Genomic DNA, 19,142 nt, shown 5'->3' with positions numbered 1-19,142 from the left:
GAAAGGACTCTGAATAGTGATTGCACTGAGGATGGAATAATCTTGACAAGAATTATTCCCTGCTTTTTATTTTCAGAAAGAGTCTCAACACCAATGCAGAAGAAATGGAGGATCTGATGAAACCTGCTGCAAGTTGCTGTCCAAAGTTTTTATTTTAGAAAAGGCCTTGATTTTAGACTGCGAGCATTTTAGACTTGCTCCTTTGGGGTAAGGAAAGTCCTGGGGTATTAGCACTACTGCACAATTTGCCAATTAGGGGTAGTCTCTGTCTCTTTAGTAGAGAGTATCTTCATTTGCCTTATGCATATGGGTTGGAGCTAGCAGTGTAAAGGGTTAGTTGAACAGGGAAATCCATGTGATATTTGGGAGGGTAGAGGTATAGGGAATGCTGGCAGTAAAAAAAAAAAAAAAAAACTGACAAAGCAAAGGTCATGAGTCCTAAAGGCAATAGTGAATAGTCCACTCTCGGCTAGAAGCAGCTTATGTAAGTGTGGTGGGTAATAAACACTACCAGGGTTGAGTTCAGCTGGACAGGTAGTGGAAACTGCTGGACCAGGGAATTTTCTGAGTAGTTTCCTAGGATCCCTTGAGTATCCTCAGTCTACGTATAGGTGACTTTTATCAAACACTATGCCAGGGTATTTGCTAAGCCCTGTAATGCAATTATTAGATTTAACCCCAATAACCCTATAAGGTAGATACCATTATTATCTCCAATTTACAAATAAGTATACCAAGGCGCAGAGGTTTTATAGCTAACAATGATGGAGCTGCAATTCCCTGGGCAACACTAAACCATTTTGATATACTGTCTTTTCCAGCTCCATAGAAGTATAGGAATACATCTCATCTTACAAAGGTTAGGGATAGAGATGCCATAGGGACAAAGCACGTCTTAGCTGGTTCTTACTTTGCTGCCTGTCTGCAAAGTTTTGCAGTTTTCTGACAGAAGGGCTGGTGCCTTACGGGTTGAACATGTATTGAAAGAATGATCTGGGCTACTATGGTAAAGGCTTGTCTGTTTTGTCTGGTGATGTGTCTGTTTTGTAGGTTCCAGTACTGAATGAGTATAAAGAGAATCCAGGCCTCCATTTTCACGTAGTTATCTGTTTGTAAGGGCTGGAGGGTGGGTAGTGCAGATACAGGAGCAGGACTGGCTGCTCGGTTAACAAATTATACTGTTCATACAGCCCTTTGGGGAACTGGAACTATAATGCAATTCACGGTCACTCACTTTATATCTACTCATAAGGAACTAGAGCTCTTGACAGTAGCTCTAGTAGCTTTGATCCTAACTTTCAAGTGGGTAATAACTAATAGCTGGGGGTCTAGTTCTACATTCTTCTTGTAGACCTTGCCAAGACACAAGGCAGTTTTATGGTTCTACCATTTACTGCCCCCCAGGGTGGAAGTACCAGAAACCAACAACATTCTAGGATATATCTTTCCCCCCTTTTAGCAGGGAAGCAGGACAGAGGGAGCCCAGGTGGCATAGATCCTGTGTTGCCAGGTGGTAGGCAGAAATGTCATGGGACAAGAGGGCAGATAATAGAATTGTGGGAGGAAGAACTGGTTGAGCTAGAGATATAGGTCTTAGATGAATTATCAGAATGAGATAAAAGAAAATTATTGGGAGCTGAGATGCAGAGCCAAATAGGGAAGGAGACACCAGAAGACACAAGAATGAGGAATAGCCAGTCAAAGTAGACAAATAGGAAATCTCTCGACAAACTCTGGAGGTTAGGAGTCACTGTTCTGTGTTGAGTTGTAAAATCTCCTAGCACGTGTTTACATGGATAGGGTGTTTCACTTAAGGGAATCTGGGTGGGACAAGATAACTTCCTAGGAGACTGACTATAAAAAGCAGAATCAAAGGATTTGAGCCAGCCTGTGAGCAAATGATAGAAGAGGGCAGGAGTTGTTTTACAGAGAAAGTAGAGGTCATTGGGCAGGTGCTCCCTCAGTTCACTAGTAGGCAACCCACACACTTGTTTGTTACGCCCTCCTTCACTTCTTTTGCTCTGGCTTTAGAAGCCATGGTTCTCCTCCTCCCAAAGCCAGTCACTCTATATTCTCTTACCTCCTTTGAGACTTTGCTCCATTTCTTAACCTTCTCATATTTCCGATATTTCCCTTCCAGCCCATTTATGGTCTCAAATCTTTTAGAACAAATCCAACAAGCCACCCCTCAAGCCCTACTTTCCCTTGGCCATTGCCCTTCTCTTTCCTTTCTTTCTCATTTAAATTTGGACAGTTTATGTTCCTTTCCTGCCCATTTCCTTGGCTCTTACTCACCCCTCAACAGTTTGCATTCCCATCACTCTCCAGGAAGTTATCTTACCAAAATCGCTAATAACTACATTAATTGCTAAATATGACTGACACTTTAGTACCTCTCTGGATTGACCCCTCCATAGCACGTGACACTACTAAGAGCTCTTTTCTTCCTTAAACTCTTCTGCTTTCTGGGGATTCCATGGTCCCTTTATATATTTGATTATAACCATCTGGCTATTCCTGATGGTTGCTTTTCAGCTGAATTCACTAGGGGCCTTTTCTTGTACTGGCCCGTACAAGTTGGTGTTTCCTGTGGGTCTAGGCTCTACTTTCTTTTTCTTCTAACTCTCTGCCTTTTCCCTAAGCAATCCTGTCCATTTTCATGGTTTGCACCACCACTTTATATACTGGCAACAAACACATCTGTTTCTATTTCTGGCTTCCACCTCCATCTTCAAGTATGAATATCTGGTTTCCCTGGGCATTACTTCTGCTGCACACCAACTCTTACTCTTGATTTATTGAGGTATATAGGGGTTAAGCACATGGTTGATGAGTCAGATTGCCTGAGTTTGAATTGCAATGTGATCACTTACTAAGCTTGAGCACAGTTGTTTAACCTTTCTGTACTCTGATGTGTAAAAGAGAGGAAATAACAATATCCACTTCTTAATTCAAGAATATACGAGAAATATGAGAACAATGCATGTAAGGTAGCATCTAGCACATAGCTCAACACATGTTGGCTATTGTTATCAAGTCCTATCTTCTTTGGGACTCTGCTCAAAGCAAGCCAGAAACCTGAGTGAACTTCCTCATCTTTCCTTTCACTCATATCTACTAATCATTGATACTTGATTTTATCTCTTAAAGCTATCTCAAGTCAGCCTTCACCATTCCCCATCCCCCAATCTCACTACTCTGCCTTAGTTCAGATCTTCATCACTTGTTATTGGGACTGTTGGTACTCTATTCAGTCTCCCTACCTTCAGTCTATACCTCCTTCAATCCATCCTCTAGGACTAGTCAGAATTAGCTTTCTGAAACACATATCTAACCATGTTACTTCCTCACATAATTTTGTAGCGGCCCCCCATTTCTTACTGCTGAGGGTCTCAAAGTGTACACAGCAGAATCACTCCTAGTGTAGGTTCTGACATACTACTCCAAACCTACTGATCAAGATCTCTGAGAGAGAACTAGATATCTGCATTTTTTCAAATCAGTGATTCAGATATACATGAAGCTTTTTATAACCCATTTCTTACTTTCTACCTCATCTTCTGCCATTATCCACTTTGTACTTTAACCTTCCAGCAATAGTGGGCTGCGTGTTCCTCAAATCCACCAAGCTATTTTACACTGGTCTGTTTCTGCAAAGGAGTTGTGGCCTTCTGAAATGCCATTCACCTTCTTGTCTCCGTGGCACACTTCTTTGCATCCTTTGAAGTCTTCTTCACCATAACCTCCTTATGGACAAATCTTACTTTACTCCTCTACAGCACTGCTTCTCAACCATTGGCTCATTATCATTTCCTAATCCAAGGAGCCTTTTTAGATACCTTTTCCTAATTGACCACTTCACAAAGTTTTAATATCACAGATATCCTGAATATCAGCATATGTACCATGACACTTTGAAGGACCATAAGCCATGTAGCATCTAAGTTTTTTGTCTTTCTCCATCCCCTCCAAAAATCTATTTTTGCTCTGGCAGCAGACGTTGCTATCCAAACTGGTCTTCTTAAGGTTTGCCTTTGGTTTCTATAGTAAGTCTTTTCTGATTCTCTTCCTATATTCTTGATCATTTCTTCTCAAGATTCCTTTGTAGGCCTTTCTTCTTCTACCTGTCCTGTAAACATTGGCATTCCACAAGTCTCAGTATTTGTTTTGTTTTCTATAGATGCTTTTCAGGTGATTTTGCCTATTAGTTTTAATTACCACCTATCATACTGTTGACTCCCAAATCTGTATCTTCAGTGAAGACAGTTCTGAGCTGCAGCTTCTTGCTAGTCCAAGCTTGGTTCATAGATTGGCAGCATTTAGTATCATCTGGGAACTTGTTAGAAATGCAAGTTCTTAGGTTTCATTCCAGACCTCCTGAACCAGATCTGCATTTTATCAAAATCCCCAGGTATTTCATATGCATATTAAAGGCTCAAAAGCCCTGGGCCAGACCCTGTTACCAGCTCTCTAGCAGACATCTTTAATTAGATGTTCCATAAGCACATCAGTTCTCATCCCTTACTCTTCTTGGTTAATAGTAACAAAATTCAGTCATCTACATAAGAAATCTAGATAACTCCTTCCCTATCGTTGGTTACCATTCCTATATATTCTAACTACTAAATGGCTTAATTTATTCTCTCTTCTCTGTTCATCACCTCTGCTTTTACCACCTTTTTGGTAGATTATTACAGTAAAGTCCTAATCAATTTCTCTGTCAACACCCTCCCCTCCCCCACTTATTTATCTGCTGACTTGCTAGAATCATATCCCTAAAACGCAAATCTGATCATGTTACCTCCTCCTGGCTAAAACTTCCTTTAGTGATTTCTCACTGTCCAAAGCCAGGGTTCTTAATCAGGGATCCATCCATCCATCCATCCATCCATCCATCCATCCATTCATCCATCCATCCATGGGCTTTAAGAAAGCCTTGTACTTTCTGAAGTTACAAGGAAAAACATTGTGTATACACACTTTTCTAGGGACAGTATACATAGCTTTCATCAGATTTTCAGAGGGCCCATGACCAAGACAGGTCAAGAATCACTGATCTGAAGGATCAAGTTCAAACTCTCTAGCTTGGCATACAAGGACCCTCTATACCTCTCCCACCTTCCTTCCAATCACTTACCTGCAGGAGTTCCAGCTTTAATTACAGACTTGGAAATTCCTTCAGCTTTCATGCCTCTCTGTTGCTGCACTTCCTGTTTCTGGAATAACCCCCAAGTTACCTAGATGGCCAGTACATGTTGCAGCTTGGATTTGCACCACAGTTTTACTCCAAAGTTCAGAGTCATTCCACTCAACCAACAATGACTTGACATTTTACACTGTGGCTAAGTACACACAAATACACATACACTAGAATGAGTGTCATGATAATCTACCGTGATATCAAAAGATGCTGCTTGCAGCCCACTGAACTGATATGAAGTTCTATTAATGAGCTGCAACTCTCAGCTTGAAAAACACTGTAGTAGACCTTTGCTGATACAGTTAGTTCTTATTACTGAGAATTTATTATCTTAGTCCCAGAAGTATCAAGATTTTGAGGTTTCCTAGGGACACAAAAGCTGTCAAGAGCATGAAAGCACTTGCTAGTGGATCTTACCACTCCTATCAGTCCCCATTCAAACAACCTATTCCTTTAAACCCTAGCACCTACCCCTAGCCATCTGTTCACTTTTCTTTTATGAATTGTCAGATATATCAGTAGGCAATTCACTATAAATCAATCACAATCTTATAAAATGATGTAAGATATCTTGAAGTCAACACACAAAACTGACAAGGAAGAGGAGAAAAATAAATAAGGATAAGGATAATGATTTTAAAAGTGGTTCGAAAGAGAGTGATTTGAATACCAAATGATTAAGGAGAAGCCCTCAGAAAAACTGAAAAAGCCCTTGAAGATCTTGGTAAAATCAACCCTCTTAATGATCATGCTGCAAAAATCTCACAGAAGGTAAAATGTACCATCTTGAAATATTGTGCAATTTTGTTGGAAAAATTAGGCCCAAACTAAAACAATCAATCCTTGATACATTCTTTGTTTGAAGAATTACATAGTATTCAATTTTATTAAAAGAGACAAAATAAACATATTTTAATAGTTTTTAGTTATTCAAGTTAGTAAGCTAATCAAGCCCTGCCTCCTCTGTTCTTTACTCTAAAATTTTAGTCCCCTTTTTAAATGGATTCACTTGGTGGTCTTCTGCCTGGTACCAATTGCCCTCAAGTAATAAGAACTTCCTGTATAACTCTGTTTCATTATCACCTGACATACAGCAGGGGCTTAATAAAAGTTTGTTAAATGAATAACTGCAATAATGGCCTTCTCCTCCCTATCTAGTCTCAGTTCCCTCTGATCCAATCAGCACATTGCCACCTTCTCTAAAATTCTTCAGTAAATCCCCACTGGTCCCAGAAAAAATCCAACTCCTCAGCATGGCTTACAAAACCTTTATGATCTGGTCTTGCTCTATTTGCTCTCATATTCTGGCCACATTTAACTACTTGTAATTCTCCAAATGTCCCACACTTTCCACTGCCATGCTTTATTATTCCTTCTGCTTAGAATTGTCCATTCCCACCAATGGGAAGGCAACTGTAGCATACACTGACCATACTGTGTCTGTATTTTAAGTGCTTCCCACCTTGTTCCAAGCACTTTTTACTATAAAATGTTCTGATAAAGCTAATACACATTAGAGAAAATATAGGAAACAAAGAAGATACATGTATGTATGTGTGTGTGTCTGTGTATACACATGTATCTCTCACAGTATCATCATCTTCACAAAGTCACTGGTATCACTTTGTTGTATTTCCGTCTAAGATTCTTTTCATAAGTGTCTATTTTTTACATGACTAATCAGAGTGAATGTGCAATGTTGTAGCTAATTGCCCTTTAAAAACAAAGCCAATATTATACAATGTGCACTTTTGCTGCACAGTCATCCTAACCACCACTTGTTAATGGTTACATAATAGCCCATCAAGTGGATCTGTGACAGTATACTATCTAACCATTCTGCTGTAGTTTAATATTTAGGTCTCTCTTCCTTTTTCTTTTTTGGCTACTATAATTAAGAAAGAAATTACCATCTTCATACATATAGCTTTCTAATATTTTGGATTGGTTTATTTCCTTAGACTAGATTACCAAGAGTAATAGATAAATGAGCTCTTTCTTCTTTTAGCTCAAATGTAGGAGGAGAAAAATACATATTTGTATATTTTGTTTCAATTTCCCTTCGCATAATTTTAGTGATGCTAAATATTTATTCATGTTTATTTACTAATTATTTCCTCTTTTGTGAATTATTCATGTATTTTGCCCATTTCTCTAAATTTCAATGTTTTAAAAAATCAATTATATTCCCCAAATGAATGAGACCATATAATGTTTGTCCTTCTCCGAGTGACTTATTTCACTCAGCATAATACCCTTCAGCTCCATCCACGTTGAAGCAAATGGGGGGTATTTGTCGTTTCTAATGTCTGAGTAATATTCCATTGTATTCATATACTACATCTTCTTTATCCATTCAAAATACAGATTTTATTTTTTTGGGGGGGGGGAGAGAAAGAAAAAAAGACAGAGAGAGAGAGAGAGAGAGAGAGAGAGAGAGCGTTCGCAGAGGAAGAGGAAGAGGGAGAGAATCCCAAGCAGGTTCCACACTCAGCACAGAGCCTGATGCGGGGCTTGATCCCACAACCCTAAGATCATGACCTGAACCAAAATTAAGAGTTGAAAGCTTAACTGCCTGAGCCACCCAGGTGCACCTAGAATAAAGATTTTAACCCTTTGTAGTATTTGCTGTAACTATTTTTTTTTGCCTCTTTTTATTTTGGTAATATTTTAGCTGCAAAAGTAATAACATCTCATTACGGAAATTCTGCAAACTAGAAAAAAACACTTAAAAAATCATTGATAATTCTGCCACCCTAACATAGCCACTATATTCATTCCCACTGCTTTTTTTATATGTGTATGCTCTACAAAGTTGTAATTGCAATGTGCATACAATTTTAAAATTATTACAAGTAATTTTCTGAAATGCCCCATAGTGTTCATAATCATCATTTAATAGCAGAATATTCTATGGAACAGATTCATTGTTTCCTTATTACTACATATTCATGTTATTTCTAATTTTTTGTTTCATTAAGAACACTGATAAACACATGCAAATCATTTTTTTCCTATATTTTGCATTATTTTCTCAGAAAACATTCTCAGTAGTAGGATTTAAGGACATTAATCTTATCCCTAAGTAGATAAAGGGCATTAATACATGTTAGCTACCAAGTTATTTTCTTAAGGAGTCGAAACAAACCACACTATTACTAGCCAACTGAGTACCATCTTTTCCAATTCTGGCTTAAAAAGTGGCTACCTAGTTGTTTAAATTTGCATTTCTTCTCTCAGTAGCAATGAACATTACCCCATATTTTCCAGTGGTACTTGAATACCTTTGTAAACTGTTCCTTCACATTCTTTGCCCATACTTCTTATACATCGTACCGTATGAGTGCCTTAGAAAATACAAACCTATCACACGGTCATATTTATGTCTAATATGTCTTTTTAGTCTGTATTTAGATTTTGTTTTTTAAATGGCCACAAAACTTTTAAAAGTGATTTTGGTTTTAAAATTTTATACAGCTAAATTTGTTGAGCTTTTCCTTTGGGAGTTTTTCCATTAGTTCCTAAGCTTAGAAAAACTATTCTCCTTTAGAAGCTTGACAAATATCCATTCATTGTAGTTTTTTAAAATTCGCTTTTTTATATTGAACTCTCCAGTCTAGCTGCCACTTATTTTAGTTTATTACAGGAGATGAGGGTATAAATGCTACCAGCTGTCACAACATCATTTATTGAATAATCCTTTCCACTCCCATCCACTTGCAAAGCATCTTTTATAATAGACTGAATTCTTATATCTAACAGCCTCTTTGGGGGAGTGTACTATAATATCATCTGTCTCATCTTATACCAGTAGTACCAGTGTTTTCATTATTCTAGTTTTGTATGTTTAATATCTAATAGCATTAGTCCCTCATCATTCTTCTTTTGAAGAATTTTCTTTGAAAACCACTGTTCTTTAGTTTCCAAATATAGTTATTTGGTGTCTTACCTCTAAGATATGAATTTTGTGAAGGCAAGATTGGTTTATTTCCTTAGAATAGACTGCTAAGAATAATATTACTGGGTCAAAAGGTATGAATGTTTTCCCTACTTTTTCAACTTAATTCTAAAGTTTTCAAAAAGAGTGTACCAATTTCATTGTAATCGTGCCAGCATGAGGATATTTTGAATTTTTTTTCAAAATTGGTAAAGGAAAAATATATCGTGCCAGCATGAGGATATTTTGAATTTTTTTTCAAAATTGGTAAAGGAAAAATATATCATGCTTCAATTTTTTATCTCTCCACTCATTAGTGATTATAAACATGCTTGACGCGTAGTAAGTGCTTAATCAGTGCATATTGAAGACTAAATGGCATGTATGAATCTATATACATATTTGGGGATGGAACAGTTTAACAAATATTGTGGTTATAATAGCTAATGCTGGCTAGATGTAAGTTTGTGGGCTAAATACCTGTAGTCCATCTGCAGAGATGTTCTAGATGTACCAAGAGCCCCATAGATTTTGGATCTGAATTGAGGCAACCCCTAGAGATTCTCTGTAATTTACATCCACCACAGTGTCTGTTTCCAGGTAGGATCAGCTGAAAGCTGTCTGAAACAGTTAAGATAATACCTACCTACATGCAGCCCAGAAGCAGCCATGATTGGCTCTAGATAGAGTATGCTTCATTTCAAAGCAAAACAGGGAGAAGTGGCAGGTAGTTGGGTATTCCACTGGAAACTGACCCAGGCCCTAGCAGGCCTTAAGCAGTGAATTTAAATATATAAGATCCTCCAGTGCACATGCAGAAAGTAGATCTGATTAACAGGATCAGGCATTTTCCATGAAACCACAATACTTTTCTTCTCAACTCGCTAAGCACAAGAAGGAATAGAGGTCCTTGGTTCAGAGAGGTTTGGTTTTTTTCCCCCTTTGATCTGTAGTTTAAAGGAGAGAGGGTCATTTTTGTTTTGTTTTGCTTCATCCTAGGGATCACTGTCTTTATGTTGAAATTTTTTAATAGAGCAAAAGCTAACAAAAGATAAGTTGTTTCTCTTTGTTTTTAAGGCCATGTAAAACTCATTATTAAACACTGGTTCTCTTTGCTCCAACAACTCAGTAGTAGATTCTAGCAGTAAACTTTCTCAAGGACTTCCTTGGTCATTTGTCGATTTGATGAAAAGAATTCCATGTTATTATCTTAACCTGCATATGCTGAAATTGTGCTCAAGGTTTTACTCTGAAAAATAGAGTAATAGGCCGTTTTCTCTGGACTCAAGAGCACCAAGGAGTAGCAAGGTCATGGCCAACAGTACAAACAACTTGTGTGTGAAAGGTGCATCACCAGTTACTACTACCACTGCTTCATTTCACTCACACAGCACATTGAGCAATTCAGAGTTTTAAAAATTCTTCTCCTCCAGTATGTATTAAGCACTACACATATAGCAAGCAAGCATATCAAGCAAGATGACAAATGCTGTCCCAGCAGTCCTTGTCACACACAGGGTCAGGCTGTTTGAGATGTCAACATGGAACTCCAAAAGGACTCCTCTAGCTCCAAGTAGCACCTGAGAACAGTTGTTTCACAAGCCCTTTCTCCTTAGAGTGACACTTAATTCTCTCAGTTTGTTGCTACTTTCCTTAGAGATGGCAGCAAAAGTTTCCTTCTTGATTCTTAAGGCTTTTGTTTTAAATCTATTCTCATCAATTTTCCACCTATTTGGAAATCTGTTTGCTACTTCTTTCAAGAATTATCTCTAAAATTTACCTCTTCCAAGACTTCCATGATTAATTTCTGCATAGCTAAAAATCTCCTCAGCTCATACATATACTCAGTTGGTACCAAGATTGATGTTCATCCCTATTCTAGTTCTGTTCATGTTCCTAGAGCATAAGTCCCTTGAAGATGGAGGAATTTCCAAAAAGCTGGAGAGGAATGTGGAGATTGTCTAGTTATATTCTTTGCCCTGCCCATTTTCCTGATGAAGAAACTGAGGCCTAGAGATGTTAACCTTTCCAAGTCAGTGAGCCAAGTGTGCAGAAAAACTAGGCATAGAGCCCAGGTATCCTGACTCTCAATTGTGTGCTTTCCATTATACTGTGTCACCTTCTTCTATTTCACTTGCCTTCAGAAGCCTGGAAAAGTGCTATATTTGTACACAAATCTCTCAATGAATGCCAATACAATAAGCATAAGAGTTTACATAACTGAGAAACTGACTGAAGGAAAGAGGCAGAAAGCAGAAAGGTCATTTTCTTACTTCTTTGCATGATGCCACCCTCCGGACCAGTTAATTGCTACTTTGCACATTCCATCAATCAGGCATTGGGCAGCTGTGATTGTAGCCCCTCCTACAGCTGCTGCGTAGTCAAATATCCCTTCTGTGGCTGGGCAGTCATAACCTTTGGGCAAACATCAGAAGAGCTTGTTAAAAGATGAATTGGAGGAAGGGGAGGTGTGATACTGTGATTTATATAATAAGAAATACTCCTGTGTGTGATCTTCATTCCCATTTCTGATACAGAGCTCCTAAAGCTGTTGGAATTTCCTAAGTGAGAAGAGCAATAAAGGTGTCTTTGTTGTGCTAATGAGGTGACCTGTGCTTCCCACCTAAGGATGGGGGTTGGTTGCCAGTGGAGCAAATGAGGTGATTGGGAGATTGGAATGACCAGTCCTACCCTCTAACCTTCTGTGAGGGGAAGGGGCTGGAGATTGAGTTCAATCAACAACTGGCCAATGATTGAATCAGTCATGCCTATGTGATGAAGCTTCCATAAAAACCCAAAAGGCCAGCTGGGAGAGCTTCTGGTTTAGTAAACACTAAGATGGAGATGTGGGGAGAGTGGCATGCCTGTAATGTGTGTGGAAGCTCCATACCCTTTGGTCATACCTTGCCCTAAGCATCTCTTCCATCTGGCAGTTCTGAGTTATATCCTTTTATAATTAACTGGTAATCTAGTGAGTAAATGGGTTCCCTGAGTTCTGTGCCCTGCTCTAGCAAATTAAACCCAAAGAGGGGGTTGTGGGAACTTCTGATTTATAGCCAGTCTGTCAGAAGCACAGGTAACAACCTGGGCTTGCCATTGGCATGTGAAGTGCAGAGCAGTCTTGTGAGACCAAGCCCTTAACCTGTGGGATCTGATGCTGTCTACAGGTAGATAGAGTCAGAATTGAGTTGAATTATAGGACATCCAGCTAGTGTCCTGAGCATTGCTGAGTGGTGTGGGAGGAAAGCCCCACCTCTGCACATTGGAACTGGATCTAGAATCCTATTGGGAGGAATACTTTGAGGTGTGACAACAACATATCTTACCCAAAAAGCGACTGTGCCAACATCAGCTTCCAAATGGTAGAGAAACATCTCCAGTGTTGGGGAAAGAATTTTTTGAAGTGTTGGAACTAGAAAGGCTAAACCTTCAAGATTAGCTAGTCACATCTTGCAGATGGAGAAACTGAGTCCTGAGAGGTGATATGTCTTCTCCATGGTCACACAGAGCCCGGCCTGGGACCCAGGTCCCTTGACTTACCCATCTCGCAGACCAGAGGTCTACTAAACCATGCTGTTTCTCTAGACTATCCTATCAGCCACCTATAGTTTTTTTTAAATACAGCTGTTCAACATGAAGTAAGGTTGAAAACTTAGCGAGAACATAAATATTTACTCAAGTTAAAATATAAGGCCATGGGACAGTTAAATAGTACAGCCAGACCCAATCTGGGCACTACTATTAGTGCCTCAGCAACTAAGTGGTTTTCTTCCATCTGATCCATCATTCAGTTGTGCTCAACTCATATGGTTTGCTTGGTTAAGTGAGATATATGGATCTAAACTAAGAGATTAAGATTATGGTTAACACATTAGTTTGAAATTAACAAAGATTAAAGACCATCATACAAGTTATAAAATAAGTGGTTACAATCTACAGATGGAGGGTGTCTACTTCCCATCATTGCCCGGTAATGACTTTACCTAGCCCATATTCTACGGAGTCTGGATGATCGTCATCTCCTTCCTGGCTGACCTTCTGGAGATGCTGAAGATAGGCATCAGTGTGGAAGGTGGCCATCTCCTCCATGGAGGCTACTTTGGGCTTAACTATCCTAATAATAACAGAGAACAAAGAGAGGTGAGTGAGTCAGACCCAGAGAATGCCAGAAGCTGGAAGCAGAAGCCAGTAGTCTGAGCAGAGAATACAACTTCCAGCTTCCAGTTCTAGTGGGTTGAAATAATAAATACGTTCTGTTCCTCTACTATACTATATAGACTTCACTTCCTCACATCTATGTAATAATTCCATGAATAAGGGGTGAGAGGATGAATTTTCCCCTTGAGTTTATAAGTAGGTAAAAAAAAAGTAAGTAATTATATTTAAGTTACATAATCAGATATTGGACAAACTTCACTCTGTTACAACTTTCATGACCAACTGGTAGGCGGAGATATTTTCATTTGAGTCAGCTCCTGATATAGCTCCTTTAAGCTATATTTTTACTTTATTATTATTTTTTACTTATTTTTTAAAGGGGGAGGGGAAGAGAGGGGAGGGAGAAGGGGGAGGGAGAGAGAGAATCTCAAACAGGCTCTGCCCAGCATGGAGCCCAATGTGGGGCTTGATTTCACAACCCTGAGATCATGACCTGAGCCAAAATCAAGACTTAACTCTATATTTTTACTATAGTAGGCAACTGTATTTTCATCAATTTTGAATTTGGAGTCAGAGAACTGGGCACCTCTTTTTAAATGACAAATACCCACCATTTGCTTCAACGTGGATGGAACTGGAGGGTATTGTGCTGAATGAAGTAAGTCAATCGGAGAAGGACAAACATTATATGGTCTCATTCATTTGGGGAATATAAAAAATAGTGAAAGGGAATAAAGGGGAAAGGAGAGAAAATGAGTGGGAAATATCAGTGGGAGTGACAGAACATGAGAGACTCCTAACTCTGGGAAATGAACAAGGGGTGGTGGAAAGGGAGGTGAGCAGGGGGGTTGGGGTGACTGTGTGATGGGCACTGAGGGGGGCACTTGGCGGGATGAGCACTGGGTGTTATGCTATATGTTGGCAAATTGAACTCCAATAAAAAATATACCAAAAATAAATAAATAAATAAAATTTAAAACAAAAACAAAAACAAAACCTCTGTACTTATCTTCTCTATAACCTCAGGTAAGTTGACTATTCTGTATAGTTCAGTTTCCTCATCTATAAAGTAGGGAAATCTAATGGGACATGCATGAAGATTGAATGATAACACATGAAAGTGCTCTGTGGATAACTATTACTGTTACTAATACTAAAGGATAAAAAATGGCAACTCAAAACAGAAAAGTTTCTATATTTGGTCCCTCACACCTATCCCTGCTAGGAAAAAGAAAAGGGGCAAACTGGTTGGAACTGGACTTCACTCAGAAGCTCTCAATCAAATCCTCACAACAAGCGATAACAGAAGTGACTGAGAGAGGGGTACCTGAGTGGCTCAGTCAGTTGAGTGTCCAACTCTTGGTTTTGGCTCAGGTCATGATCTCAGGGTTGTGAGCTTGAGCCCCTTGTTGGGCTCCATGCTCAGTGGGGAGTCTGCTTGAGATTCTCTCCTTCTGCCCCCTCCCACCACACACTCTATCTCCAATAAATACATAAATCTTTTTTTTTTAAGGAGGTGACTGAGAGAATACAGGAGTGTTAAGCTAACAGCAGGACTTATCACCTCTAACCTCTAGCTGCCTGTTCCCCATTTCCTCTCCCTGACTGCTACTGCCACTCAAAGGGTGGTCTATGGACCAGAAGCAGCAGCACCCAGGAGCCATTAAATAAGCACAACTTCAGCCCCACCTCATATCTACTGAATCGGAATTTAACAAAGCGATTCATATGTAAATTAAGGTTGGAGGAGCAATGACCTGTGCCACAGGAAGGTAGTAGTGGTTTTCTTTGTTTGCTGAGAACTCAGCCATGAGTTTTTCAAAAATTAATATGACTACATAGGCTACTACTATCACCAAGCAGGCCAGAAAAATCCTGTAGCTCAGCCTCAAAAAAAATCATATATATGGTCAAAAGCCAAGGATTCTTGCTTCTCCTTCCAGAAAATATACCTATACCATCAAAGGTGACAAATCTGCACATTAAAATAAAATAGTTTCTGGACCATGTTCTTCAGCTCTAATAGGTCCCTTTTCTAGCATCCTTCTTCTTGTTTAGCAAATATGGAAAGCCTCTCTGCTTAATAGCAAGGAAATGGGACAGTTTGCTTAGCACTGATTTCTTTTCTTAAAGTAACTTTTGAAAAGTTAAATGAAAGGCATGTAGTTCTCATGTCTAACAAACATATGGGTTCAAAAACTAAGGTGCTCAATAAGTAATTTTGTTAATAATAAGGATTAGATTTGAAAGCCTATTACAGAGGCACCTGGGTGGCTCAGTGGTTGAGCGTCTGCCTTTGGCTCAGGTAGTGATCCCAGGGTCCTGGGACTGAGTCCCACATCAGCTTGCCGTGAGGAGCCTGCTTCTCCCTCTGCCTATGTCTCTGCCTCTTTCTCTGTGTGTCTCTCATGAATAAATAAATAAAATGTTAAAAAAGAAGAAAGAAAGCCTATTACACTATTATCCAGGAGATAAATGAGGGATACCACACAAGCCCATTCAGACACTTACCTATTTGGCTAGACAATGTCATAAATAATCCTACAAGACAGGGTTATATTTACTTTTATAAAGATAAACAGCAAATTCATTTTTTTAAAAAGAAGTACTTAACTCTGTGCTGAGTTCTGGCCTGGTTGCAGGAGTTTTGCTTCAGTCTTGACTTGTCTCCAGGCTTACTCGTAAAAGTCTGGTAGTGGTGATGGGGTTTCTAAAAGTCTTAAGATGAACACATGCCCTCACATCTGGCTTGGAAACAAATACAAGCCCCAGAACACCTCCCAGCAAACACCTTCTTTTGCTTTCTATCAGATGGGTTTTAGTACTCTAATGGACTTTCCTCAAAATCTCCACAAAGCACCTATCCCTAGAATAGTTTCTCTTTCAGCCAATATAGTCTTAGTTCTAATGGATCTTAACTGCTTCATGTTCTGTTTTCAAGTTTCTTAATACTTTAAGAGCTGTCACTAGGTTACAGACAGATTACAGATTACAAACACTGAATTGAAAAAAAAAACTTTTTTAAAAAAGGACCATTCTTGGGTTGCCTGGGTGGCTCAGCGGTTAAGCATCTGCCTTTGGCTCAGGGCGGATGGAGTCCTGCATCCGGCAACCTATGAGGAGCCTGCTTCTCTCTCTGTGTCTCTGCCTCTCTCTCTGTTTCTCATGAATAAAATATAAAATCTTTAAAAAAATAAAAAAGGACCATTCTCTTTCTAATTAGCTCCACTGTGAAAGGATATTAAGGTTAAGACACTTAGGTGCAGGACTCTGTTCATGAAAGACAACTTACCTCATTTGCTTATGCAATGCGTATGCTTCAATCAAAGAATGAACCATACTGGCCTAAAAACATCAAAAAAAAAAAAGAAAGAAAGAAAGAAGAAAGAAAGAAAGAAAGAAAGAAAGAAAGAAAGAAAGAAAGAAAGAAAGAAAGAAAGAGAAAGAAAGAAAGAAAGAAGAAAGAAGAAAGAAAAACAAAAGGCAGAAAATGGTCTCTTAAATGTTTAATTCAGAGAAATACCATCGACTTCATCATCCTGAACAAAGAAACTTTTAACTCCCCTCCCTCCTTTTTACTTATCAGTTACAATGCCCTTTAGACAAATTGCTAAGGCGAAAGCTACCGGGCCTTGCGGAGGCAATGGAACATTTCTCTCCTGCAGCGTCTTCCCCACTTCAGGGATCCCTAGCGGTAGAGACACCAACCCCTCAGTGCCATCCCCTCCCCCGCACCCCTACTCCCTCCGGTGCGTTGGACGGCCCGCTAATAAATGCAGCGCTCTCAGAAACTATAAGGGAACACTTCCTCATCACCTGGTGCGGCTGCCCAAATTTCTGCTGAAGATTTTCCCCAGCCCAATCTTCTCCCCTTCCTAATGCCCTCTGGTCCAACGGCCCCCACCCCCATCCCAGAAGCCCACGGTCTTTTATCTCCACCTCTCTTACCCGTTTGGGGACTTTGGCCAGGGAGTCGCACATGGTGACATACTCGGGACTGTAGATGTAAACTGGGGGCAGCGACTGCCCACTCTCCGCCGGCTCCTCCGGCTCCTCCATCTTCCAATTCCAGCCGATCCGGAGCCACCGTCTGGATCCGGCTTTTTTCGGACTCAACCCGGGCTCCGGTTCCTGCTCCTCTGAACGGCCGCAGCGGTGCTCCCTGGTCAACATTCCCTCCTATTCTCAATATCGCCAGAGACACTGTCCCAGCTCCCCATCCAATTGAAGAAATGCATAAGCCCTCCCAGACCAGGACCTCTTCATTTAGTGGCCACGTTTCAAAAACGGGAGGTCGGAAAATATAAAAGCCCAAATAGCTGCCAATTAGGATCAATATTTTATGGCACAAATAAGCACGGTCAAAACTAACCATCCTTGTTGCCCTACGGGGCCATTTGAGATGAGGTCAGACCAACTTTAGAGCATGCTGGGAGATGTAGTTTTGAGGGGTTCGGGTAGCGGAAGAGCCGGGGCTAATTACTTAAAATAGCCGCGAATGTGAGTTTTAGAGCTAAAAAAACAAATACATTTTTAAAAGGCAAAAAAAAAAAAGGCATCCTCAACTCTTTATGAATTGTTTCAGTCTGCAAATACAGTCATATAAATTCTTAAAGATAGACACAATGTGGCCACCAAGAGCCCAGCACCACCCAGCTACATCAGACAGGCTTTCTGGGTGGGAGACTAATTAATGGTGCAAAAGGTTTGAAAAGTTTGCACAGTAAATTCTGCACCGCAATTTTAGTTTGTTCCTTTTCATCATTAACAATCCATGTCCATGTAAGAGTTAACAGTCTCAATAATTTACTCTGGCAAAGCCCATAGCACTTTCCTAAGAGGCTGGCTGGTACTCTGGAAATTGCTTTGTAGATTCCAATCAAGCAATGATGTCAAATTACTCTTTGAAAATTCATGTGCAGTAAGCAGGTAAGCAGATACTTTCAGTGATGTTTGGAAACTCAGCTCCCCTTCCCTCCTTTTGCTTCGGTAGCTATACAAGGGTTACTGAAATATTTTAGGTTTAGTGTGAGTGTCTACATCAAATAATATCCTGAAGCAGTTTTAGAATTATCATCAGTATTTCCAAGTTTCTGGCAGCCCCTATGATATGATGCAAGCTGGCCAGTGCCCAAGCCTCCACCTCTCACATCAACCTAAAGTGACCTACAAACACTCCTCAGACAATCCAGTATCCTTTCCTCCTTTAAAATCTAGCTTGATTTTTTTTTTACTCTTTAAACATTTGAGCATTTATATATGCACTTGGATATATTATCTCATTTCATCTTTGTGAAAGTCTTATGAAGGTTGTAATATGCCCATTTTACAGAGGCAGTTTAGAGAGCAAAAATTTGTTCAATGTCACACACTTATTTAGCAGAAAAGCAGGAATTCAAAACAAGGTCTGCCTGACACTGAAGTCTTTCAACATTCCCTTTATTATGTAAACTTAATTCTTCCAGCACGACTTTGTGTTAAATCTAACTTTATATTCTGGAAAATTTCTCCCCCCGTGATGTGTTCTTGAACGAGAATGCAAACTGTAATGCTTCTTTTATATCTTCCCATAGCAACTAGTTCAAAGTTCTGCAATCATTCAGTCATTCATCAAACATTTATCTGACATCAACTAAATGTACAGTGTGGCTAAGGATTCAACTCTCAAGATGAATTACAATTTGATCTCGGGTCTCAGGGAATTTGCATTCCTGTAGAGATGAGACAAATTACACAAGAAACTGCATGTAGTGCAGCAGAGTCAGATAATGATTATAGGATGCTTAGATTACTTAATAAATAAACATTAGGTATTTAACAATGGCAACTAGAATTCCTATTCAGTGG

The 19,142-nt window shown here is 39.5% G+C and overlaps 1 protein-coding gene across 4 annotated transcripts in view; it reads right to left on the bottom strand.

The window, feature by feature from the left end:
- Positions 1-17,661, bottom strand: part of HDAC8 (histone deacetylase 8) — a 223,363-nt gene extending 205,702 nt beyond the window's left edge. For 2 of the 4 annotated variants that reach the window (XM_055338988.1, XM_055338989.1), the window contains exons 1-4: positions 17,244-17,661; positions 16,588-16,640; positions 13,121-13,251; positions 11,411-11,552 (exon numbers count right to left, since the gene is read on the bottom strand). In XM_055338988.1, the coding sequence (XP_055194963.1) occupies positions 11,411-11,552; positions 13,121-13,251; positions 16,588-16,640; positions 17,244-17,468 (551 nt within the window). In that variant the 5' untranslated portion in view covers positions 17,469-17,661. The remainder of the gene's footprint in view (positions 1-11,410; positions 11,553-13,120; positions 13,252-16,587; positions 16,641-17,243) is intronic. The other 2 variants (XM_055338986.1, XM_055338987.1) reach the window with 2 other exon arrangements.
- Between the last annotated feature and the right edge of the window lie 1,481 nt (positions 17,662-19,142).

The sequence above is a fragment of the Nyctereutes procyonoides genome, unplaced genomic scaffold (genome assembly GCF_905146905.1).
Source record: "Nyctereutes procyonoides isolate TBG_1078 unplaced genomic scaffold, NYPRO_anot_genome, whole genome shotgun sequence".
NCBI lineage: Eukaryota > Metazoa > Chordata > Mammalia > Carnivora > Canidae > Nyctereutes > Nyctereutes procyonoides.
Note: the sequence above shows the minus strand (reverse complement) of the source record. Positions and strands in the feature narration are given on the sequence as shown.